The sequence below is a fragment of the Dromiciops gliroides genome, chromosome 1 (assembly GCF_019393635.1).
Source record: "Dromiciops gliroides isolate mDroGli1 chromosome 1, mDroGli1.pri, whole genome shotgun sequence".
NCBI lineage: Eukaryota > Metazoa > Chordata > Mammalia > Microbiotheria > Microbiotheriidae > Dromiciops > Dromiciops gliroides.
In genome coordinates this window covers 625,848,358-625,858,686 of record NC_057861.1, presented here as the reverse complement: position 1 = coordinate 625,858,686, position 10,329 = coordinate 625,848,358, and the positions used below count along the sequence as shown (strand labels likewise).

The following is a 10,329-nucleotide window of genomic DNA, read 5'->3' as shown; positions in this document are numbered from 1 at the left end:
TCCCAATAATGAAGTGTTTTCAGCAGGATGATCCAGGTTGTAAAAGAAATAAGCCAAGTGATGACTGCTGTAAATATATAGGAGGTGGAACCTACCCAATCTCTACCTTCTCACTATGAAATTATAAGAAGCCAAGTTCTTGTAAGAGCACTAGGTTAAAGGACTACAGTGAGACTTGTATGCAAAAACTATAACTTTTTAAGTTTCTGAAAAGCGAATATAAAGTGCACCTAATTTGTAGGCCATATGGAACACTAAATGAATTAGGAATCAGGATATTTGATTCTAGTCTTGCTTCTGGAAGATGTCTCCTGAACTTTTGGGCAGTCTACTAAACCTTCAGGACTTCAGTTTCTCCAGCATTATCCCTCGTTATAATGCCATTCAGGAGTTCAGGTCCTTAGAGAAAACATTTTACTGAATTCCCAAAGGATCTTAGAAACTAAATTTCCTTGGATGGGTTCCAAGATGAACCTGACTTATGTAGTGTTCTTATTTGTACGAAATGGTATTTCAGAAAAGTGGCAGTGGACTAATATAGGTCATGTTATGAGTTGCTTTCAAGGAAAGGAAATTTCATCTTTATACTATTAGCTTGCTATTTCTTAACTTTCCCCCCTGTATAGGATCACAGAATGATAGAGATAGAAGGGGCCTTAAGGATTGTCTAGTCTAGGCCTTGCTCAAGTTCACACAGCTAGTAAATAGCAGAGTTGACACCTGCATTCAATATCTTCTGGTCCCTAACACTGGGCTTTTTTCATTCCATTTCTATAAGTTATCAAACTTTCCTTCTTTGGATGGAGTTACTGGACAGCAGAGCATAAACCTTCATTTAACCTACCAGGGAGGAAAAAAGTAAGACAAAAATCTTGCTTAGTCCATGTTTTGTGACTTCCAATGAGAAAGTATTGTTAGTGACAAGTCACTCCCACTGAAAGATTTATTAGTCATCTTTCATATGTTCCCTCAGAGAGAATGGGCTTTATATACTGAAGCATGAAGCTCTGATGTTTGTTGTTGTCAAGGCAAAGCTGGGCCTGTAAAAACCCATAACAGTTCCAACTTGTCTGAAGCTTCATTTGAGTTACTACAGCGACTCAATATTGTTAAATAAGAACAAAGCATTCCCCAAATGGACTGCTCTGAGGTAAAAGGACCAAACTAGAGCTGTAAAAAGGCAGACACATTTATAAAAGGATTTATGTGCCATCATTATTCTCATTCCTAATTATGATCCAGAATAATCCTACTTCTCTAAATAGAAACCGGTTTTATTTAAGACACTACAGCTAGTAGGGCAAGTCGTCTGGAGGAAAACTTCTGAGAACAAACCAAAGGGAACATGCACTTTAGACCAAGTTGAATAATGGGGTCTTGCTGCAGGCTGTTTTACATTAAAGTACACTTTTAAAAGCATGGTAATAGGTTTCCTGAACTAAATAAATAAATGGTGGGCTCTCTGTGACCTGGTACTGGCGGATCCTCTCCTACAGAACAGCAAATTTTCCTACTTTCCTCTCTCGGCTCTAAATGGGTCACAGTCTAAAATTAATCTGCTAGAAGCTGATGGCAGGTGGAGCTCTGAACTCTAAAAGATCACATTCCCACAGGTCCTTTCATAACTCAGCTATGCACAATATGTTCACACTCTAGAGCTGAGAATAATTTCAATAGGCTTGCTGAATAAGCCTAAGGAATAGCTGCTATGTGGTTTTAAAATACATCTTTAACAAGAAAGTTGAGGTAACTTTATAAAGAGAAAGATTTAATTGCTCAGTGGACCAGAAAATCCCTAGGCTATGAAATATGATTTTGAAGGGCTCCAAGATCTTACAGGTTCTACTCTATTTCCATCTAAGTCCCCCTACTAAAGAGACAGTAAGAACATTTCAACACAAGTTTGTTACTATGTTATATGGGTGCTACTTTCTAGAGAAGGGAAATGACCCTATCAGCAGCTGAATTTTCACAGAGAGAGAAGCAAAACCAAAGCTATTTCAGCAATGTTGCAGGTGAGCTCAATTTATGTCTCCATTATGAAAATAGGCACATGGATGACAAATGGACATTTCTGAGAAGACGGAAATAGGACAAAATGGGCTTCTATTCTCTTCTACCCTGTCCATAAAACTCAGAAAAGTCATCAGGGAAGGGAAAACTACTAGTGGGCCCACATCTTTGGAAATATAGCTAATGTAGCTAGGATCCTTATCTTAGCCCTCTTCACAGCCACAGGATGAAAGCGAGAATAATTTGGCCTGGTGTTACCTGCATCAGCAGTCGAAGGGGTCTGCCTGTTTCCTGCTCGAGCACTCTGAACTTTACACCAGCTGAAAACCCAAAAAAAAAAAAAAAAGATGCGTGTGAAAAAAGGAGAAACTGCTGCTCTTGGCTCATTTTGGCTTAGTCTTACTGTAACTGAGGGACAAACACTAGGGGGTGAGTCAATGCAAACTGAAATCACCTGACTAGAGGGATGAAAAAAGACTAAAAATATCTGTCACCTTATTCTGATTGTAAACAAAAGGGAGGAGTGGGTGGAGGAAGAAATTTCACAGATAGAAAAAGAAACTTTTCTCTTAGAAACTTAGTTCTACAGCCTAGAAACCTATCTGGGAATGATGTACAATTTTTGTCCTCTTTTCCATCTTTTCTGAATTTCCTTTTTTTTTTTAAGAGTGGGGAATAAGGAAGGTCTGATTATCAAAAGAACCACAAAGGACTTTATTGAAATATAAAGAAAGGTGAGATTTCTACTAGGGAGAGGAAAAGTGGTTACTTTTCACAGCTGGGCTGTGGTGGTAGGTTTTCTATTTTTTTTCATTTAAAAAATGTTTTTTTTTTTTTTTAGTGAGGCAATTGGGGTTAAGTGACTTGCCCAGGGTCACACAGCTAGTAAGTGTTAAGTGTCTGAGGCTGGATTTGAACTCAGGTCCTTCTGAATCCAGGGCTGGTGCTCTATCCACTGCATTACCTAGCTGCCCCATGGTGGTAGGTTTTCATCCCTATTCACTACCAAATCAATTCAATTAATGAAACAACTAACTTCTCACTCCAATCTAATCTGACCCACCTTCTGTGAGTTCTTCTTTCACACTCTCCTCCACCATGTATCTGTCCTATGCTTCAGTACAACTGGAGTCCTCACAAATTCCCACTTCTATGCCTTTATTTTTTAAATGTTCACTGTCAATTGTACATATATAACCTATATTAGATTGCACTCTGTCTTGGGGAGGAAAGGGAGAGAGGGAGAAAAATTTGGAACTCAAAATCTTATAAACTACCTTTACATGTAACTGTAAAATAATAAAATACTTTTATGATTTAAAAAAACCAAATATTCACAGTCTGCTGAAATCTCACTCATCCTTTAAGGCATCCAAAGCAACTAATTTCTTTGGGGATTTCCCTGATCATTCCTCATGTCTTCTCTTGGTCCTCATTAGCATTAGATTTCTCTTATGCTTTTATAGCTTTTGCTGAATTATAATTATTACATACTTAAGGTATAGCTATTGATTAGTTATAATATATTTATATGTGTTATATCTTCCCTAGAGGTAGCATGACCCGGTGGATAGAGTTGTTGTTCAGTCAGTCAGTCAGTCGTGTCCGACTCTTTATGACCCCATGGATCATCCAGGCTCACTCTCTCTCGAAGTCTGTCCAAGTTTATGTTCATTTATTCCACAATGCTATCTATCCATCTCATTCTCTGCTGTTCCCTTTCCCTTTTGCCTTCAATCTTTCCCAACATCAGGATCTTTTCCAATGAGTCGTGTCTCATTATGTGGCCAAAATATTTCAGCTACAACTTCAGTATCTGACCTTCCAGTGAATATCCTGAGTTTGTTTCTTTAAGTATTGATTGATTTGATCTCCTTACTGTACAAGGGACTCTCAAAAGTCTTCTCCAGCACCAAAACTCAAAAGTGTTGATTCTCCAGTGCTCAGCTTTCCTTGTGGTCTTATTTTCATAGCCACACAATGTCACAGCTTTGACTATATGGACCTTTCTTGGTGAGATGATATTTCTGCTTTAGTGTGCTGTCTAGATTTGCTATAGCTTTCCTTCCAAGGAGCAAGTTTCTTTAAATTTCATGGCTGCAGTCTCTGTCTACAGTGATTTTTTAGCACAAGAATATAAAATCTGACACTGCTTTCATTTCTTCTGCCTCTATGTCCCAGGAAGTTGCTAAGATCTTAGTTTTTGATGTCAAGCTTCAAGCCAGCTTTTACACTTTCTTCTTTCACCCTTATCAAGAGATAATTCTTAATTCTTCACTTTTTGCCATCAGAATGGCATCATATGCATTTCTTAGATTGTTGATATTTCTCCCAGCAACTTTAATTCTGGCTTTTAATTCATCCAGCCTGGCATTTTGAATGATGTAGTCTGCATATAAGTTAAATAGATAAGGTGACAAGACACAGCCTTGTCATACTCCTTTTCCAATCTTAAACCAATCAGTTGTTCCATGTTCAGTTCTGTTGCTTCTTGGCCCACATACAGGTTCCTTAGGTGGCAAGATGATCTGGTACTTCCATCTCTGAGGACTTGCCACATTTTGTTGTGATCCACACAGTCAAAGGATTTAGTGTAGTCAATGAAGCAGGAGTAGATGTTTTTCAAGAATTCCCTTGCTGGCAATTTGGTCTTTAGTTCCCGTGCCTCTTTCAAAACCAGCCTGCTTTTCTGGTAATTCTTGGTCCACATGTTGCTGAAGCCTACCTTGCAGAATCTTAAGTATAATCATGTTGGTATGTGAAATGAGTGCAATTGCTCATCAATTTGGACATTTCTTGGCATTGCTTTTCTTTAGAACTGGGACTAATCTTTTCCAATCCAGTGGCTGCTGCTGAGTTTTCCAAATTTGCTAGCATATTGAGTGGATAGAGAGCTGGCCTCAAAAACTGGAGTCCTTCCCCTGACACATCTTGGTGAAATGACTCAGGGTACGTCACTCAACCTCTCAGTGCTTTAGACAATTCTCTAATACTACAGGTTACAGAGGTATTGATTTGCATTGGAAGAGGTAGTTTTTTCATTTGGATATTCCCATGATCTATGAAATCACAGGTCCAGTCCCCATCCCTAAACACCCCTATTAGTTTATAAACCCTTGAGGCCAAGGATTGCATCTTAATTATCTTTGTATTTCCTAAAGCAGGAGCAGCTAGGTGGTACAGTGGATAGAGCACTGGCCCTGGAGTCAAGAGGACCTGAGTTCAAATCTCACCTCAGCTGCTTACAAGCTTCATGACCCTGGGCAAGTCACTTAACCCCAATTGCCTTAAACATCTGGGGTCATCTCCAGTTGTCCTGATATATATCTTGCCACTGGACCCAGATGGCTCCAGAGGAGAGAGTGAGGCTGGTGACTTTGCACAGTTCTCCCTCCCTTAAATCCAATTCACTGCCATGACATCACCTTCTTTTTTTTTTTTTTTTTTTAGTGAGGCAATTGGGGTTAAGTGACTTGCCCAGGGTCACACAGCTAGTAAGTGTTAAGTGTCTGAGGGCAGATTTGAACTCAGGTCCTCCTGAATCCAGGGCCGGTGCTCTATCCACTGCGCCACCTAGCTGCTCCATGACATCACCATCTGATGTTATGGTCCTCTTCGAGAAAGAAGGACAAACAGCAACAATTTTCCTCAGCATTAAGCACAATGCTTTGCACATTGTGTGTGCTTAATACATTATTATTGTGGGAATATTTTGGTTTTCTCATTTATTTGCAGATGGAGAAAGACTGATGGCTATGGTGACAGGAACCTTTCCCTAACCCCACAGCATCTGAATTAATTCCAAACAATAGATAGCTTTGTGAGAACCAGGGCGCCACCCCCCACCGAGAAAGACACAAGGTGACCTTTCTAAAGTCTGGAAGTCACATCACAATTCATGGACCACCTTCAAGTCATGTCAATCAATGGATTTGAATGCTACTAGCCAATTAACTTGGAGTTGTGTGTGGGGACTGCCCCTCTTCTGGTCTGCAGGAAGCTTCCACTTGAACAGATGGAGAAACTATCTTTTTGGTGGCGTGGCTGGAACAAGCTTATGGTGGCAGAAGCAGCGGTCCAGGGTGAACAGGTTTCCTATCTTTCTGAACTTCACATGTTCTCTATTGGATAGCTAGGTGAAGGTGGCTTTCTCTCTCTCTCTCTTTGCTAACCCCTAATATACTTTAATAAATGCTTAAAAGCCTAAACTGTTGCTGAATTTATCAGTAAATCTTAGCTAGTCTGCCCACCCCAACTGGGGGGGGGTCAGGTAAGGACACACATTAGATTTTAAGCAGCACAGCTTTCATCTTTTTCTTAATTGGTTTCACATTCTGGATGCCACTGGCCTGTGTTCTGTGCTTCCTTAACAGTGACAGAATAAAATACAAAACAAAACAAAAAAACCCAAACCCCAACCCCCGGTGATATAAGAGATTCTCAGGCACTTGAAAAAAAAGCACAATAGCTAATTACCAATTGTATACACCCTTGTATAGTGAATGTATTGCAAGGTAAATGATCAATGCACATTCCTCAAATTCTTGATCCAGTGATGATGGAACTGGTTGGAATTGGTTCAGCTCACTAGGGGAATGTGGCAAAGATTCATTAAACGGCTTCTGAATTTAGAATCCAATCCAACCCCCCTCAGAACTGGTAATAATACAACTGACACTGAGAATCTTTCCTTCTACCTTCATAGGCTTAGCACTCAGCACCCTTGAGGCAAGCACAACAACTAATATCAATATGTGGCAGCTACAAATCTGTTCTTCCATGGTGGGCAGCTTAGGTGTCCTTTAGATCCTTCTGGCTATCTCAAGCTTAAAGCAGTAATGCAGGCATTACTGCCCCTGTTTTACAGATCAGAAAACCGAGGTGTGGGGAAGTCAAATGACTTGTAAGGGGTAAAGCAGAGACTCAAACTCAGGTCTTCTGATACCAAGACCAGTACTCTTTTTTTTTTTTTTTGGTGAGGCAATTGGGGTTAAGTGATTTGCCCAGGGTCACACAGCTAGTAAGTGTTAAGTGTCTGAGGCCGGATTTGAACTCAGGTACTCCTGACTCCAGGGCCGGTGCTCTATCCACTGCACCACCTAGCTGCCCCTGACCAGTACTCTTTTGATCCCATTATATACCAAGTAGGAAGCTAGCCAAGGGGACCTCTAAAGTTTATTCCAACTCTCCATTTCTATCGATCACCTAATCAGGTAAATCAGGCAGATAAAATTTACATATTACACTAGCTAAATCCAAGATCCAACTTGAATATGAAAACCTAAATATGAATGTCTTTTTTGTGCAGTCTGACCAAACATAAACAAGGGACACACACCAGGCAAGAGAGGTTGAATGACACTTCAGCAAAAATTGGACCAGTGAATACTGGGTCAGAAGGAATCCCATGATGCCTGGGGGGCAGCCACTTAGATGTAAGCCAGGCTGGTGGGGGGGGGGGGAGTCCTGAGTCAGTTCTGATCACTCATGAGAATGTCCTGGGGATGCAGGTCTAGATGAGGGCTCTTCTCATTTGACCAGATCCTAGTTGGTCAGTTATACTGAAGGCCTTTGTCCTAACCCCTACATTAAAGGAATGCTCCAAAATCACACACTTCTGAGCTAAAGGAAGCTGTTAGGTCATCCACCCTAGGATTAAGTCCTTTCCCTTTCTTCTTAACACTGCCCCAAAGTTTAAAATGCTGGCATTTTTATTATTACCTCATCTGTTTTGCATTGGGTTTGCAGGTGCCTAGTGTTAAGCTGAATGCTGGGACTCAATTCTGTGTGTGAAGGAGGAGTGAGAGGCATCATGAAGGAAGTCCAATCTGGCCAGAAATTGTGATTTTTCCACACACTAAACAGTTACTTTAGTTAGTTTTACATTAAATCATGCTAATTCTTTCCCTTCAAGTTGATCTGGAAAGTAATTGTCAACAGAGTTTTTGAAGAGCTTTAATTCCAAGATAACAGTGACTCTGCTAATGATGAACTGGAAAGGGTTAGGCTCATACCTGGGAAGTCACTCAGCTGACCTGCCTTCTCAACTTTGTGGTCAAGGAACTGTGCTGGTCACGGCACAGGAAATAACTTTCATTTATATTTTAATTAATTTGCACTAGAAAACTCTAGATGAAAGCAAATAGGTAGTCAGTGAGAGATATTACAAAAACACAAAGAGCATTTCTGCTCTGGGCTAAGACAGGTGTGAGGGAGTAGGTTTTTATGAACCCAAATGGGATGAGATTAAAATCTGTGCCTTATATGAACAAGCCTAACCAGCCTAAACCTGAATAGGTTTTTAAAAAATGATTTTCCCCCCTAATAATTCTTTATAATGCCCATTATAGTTATAGTCTAATTTTTTTGGCCAGATTTTCCTAACTTGATTTTGCAGAATCTCAGATTGGGAAGGAACCTAAGAAGTTGTCTTGGCCAACCAGTACATTTCTTTGGTTTAGCTGGCAAAATGAAATACAGTTAACTTCTTATCTGAGTCCAGGCTCACTTTGGAGCACAGAGTCTGGTAGCATTCAGCCCCTTAAGGAATCACTTTGGAATGAGTGTAATAATGGCAGATATCACACAGGACTAGATGAAGTAAGCACTTAATACTTACAGAATTCTCTTGCTAGCACAGCAAAACCAGTACCCAGACACAGCACCTACCTGCAAGTCTGTAGGACCTGCAGAGTCGAAGACCAATGGAATAGAGGGGAAGGGAATCTATAAGGTCCACTAGCAAATGGATCACCCCTTGCACGATCACCACCAACAGACGAAGCTAGAAGAAGAAAAGCAGCACTGTGAAAAGGCCTCCAGGAGCAACAAGCAAGTCAGCCTATCAACTCATTTCCCTGCCAGAGCTGCCTGATCTAACCCAACTCTGGACATCTTTGCTGTCATATGGAAATAGGTTCTCTGCTTTGCTTACACAGCTAAAATTCCACCAGGACTGTACTTTTCTGATCTATGCAACCTAAAAAGTAAATTGTTGGAGCCTATGAAGACTACTAAGAATAACTAGCATTAATATGGCACACTAATGTTTGCAAAATATGTTCTTGTCACTGAACTCTGATTCAGAGCACATTGTCTGTTTTATATAGTTTTAACCCTGAAATTCAAATGTCAAAGGGTCAAAAATAAAGTTAGATTCTCTAGATGAAACTAGAGGTTTCTTAGCAAGTTTTCTATAACTTCAAAAATGGCAAAGAGAAATGATATAATACAGTTTCTTGAATAAAGTTTTGTATAGCATAGGACACAATCATGATCCTTTCCCATAAGTCATTTTAGAACAACTACTGTTACCTAATATAAAACTTGAAAGAAAAGGAGTAGTGATCACTTGCTGGCCAATCTTTCAAAAAGAAATATGACTTTATAATTCCAGTAGCTAAATCCTTTTTTTTTTTTTTTGAGGCAATTGGGGTTAAGTGACTTGCCCAGGGTCACACAGCTAGTAAGTGTTAAGTGTCTGAGGCTGGATTTGAACTCAGGTACTACTGACTCCAGGGCCAGTGCTTTATCCACTGCGCCACCTAGCTGCCCCAGCTAAATCCTTTTTAAGGAATAATTGAAGTATTCAGAGATAAGCACAATTTCAGGCCCCTCAGGAACCACTGATACCCTAGCAAAAATGAACTAAATCAAGGGTGGAAATTCCTTGCCATGAAAGTCAGAGGGTAGCACGGAAGGCCATGTGATGGCTGGCTGTGTCTTGCCTTAAAGTCTCTGCTAGAAATTCCCTTCTACCATTGGTTTCACTGTTTCCAGGGCTTTGATAGTCACTGGAGACAGCCCAGCACATACTCTCTACCTTTTCTTCTCTTCATATGCAAAGAGAAAGAAAAAAAAGAGGAGATCCCTTTGCTAATATTATCTAACTTTTATGTTTCCCTAGTCATTGCTTTAAAAAGTACCTATCAGCTAATGACTGAGGCACGAACCAGAAGCATGCCCAGTGATTTCAAGCTCACGCCCAATCTTAAGGTTTTTGGCATCAAATAAGGCATGGGAGATGCTAACCATCTGCCAGATGGACAAGGATCAAAGCAGCCAAGTAGTTATCATAGCAATTCCGTATGCTAAAATGAAACAGAATCCAGGGAAAGACAATGGACCAGGTTTTAGTTGAGAGACTGTTTTAGGTACTCTGTAGAAGAAGACAGAACTTGGCAGTATGTGCCTTGCCTCTTTCACCAGGAGGAGGAGGGGGAGGGAGGGGGGAAGGAAGAGGAAGAGGAGGAGGAGGAAGGGAAAGGAAGGGAAGGACAGGATGGGAAGGGAAGGGAAAATTATGGATGATTTTCA

At 40.4% G+C, this 10,329-nt stretch overlaps 1 protein-coding gene and 1 long non-coding RNA gene across 4 annotated transcripts in view; one reads left to right on the top strand and one right to left on the bottom strand.

Moving 5' to 3' along the window:
- Positions 1-6,179, top strand: part of LOC122735248 — a 40,526-nt gene extending 34,347 nt beyond the window's left edge. The window contains exon 3 of the long non-coding RNA XR_006354113.1: positions 5,749-6,179. This is a non-coding gene — a long non-coding RNA (uncharacterized LOC122735248). The remainder of the gene's footprint in view (positions 1-5,748) is intronic.
- PIGQ (phosphatidylinositol glycan anchor biosynthesis class Q) overlaps positions 1-10,329 on the bottom strand; it is a 69,717-nt gene that overhangs the window by 4,294 nt on the left and 55,094 nt on the right. For 2 of the 3 annotated variants that reach the window (XM_043976618.1, XM_043976616.1), the window contains exons 9-10: positions 8,683-8,797; positions 2,272-2,333 (exon numbers count right to left, since the gene is read on the bottom strand). In XM_043976618.1, coding sequence (XP_043832553.1) covers positions 2,272-2,333; positions 8,683-8,797 — 177 coding nt within the window. The remainder of the gene's footprint in view (positions 1-2,271; positions 2,334-8,682; positions 8,798-10,329) is intronic. The other variant, XM_043976617.1, reaches the window with a different exon arrangement.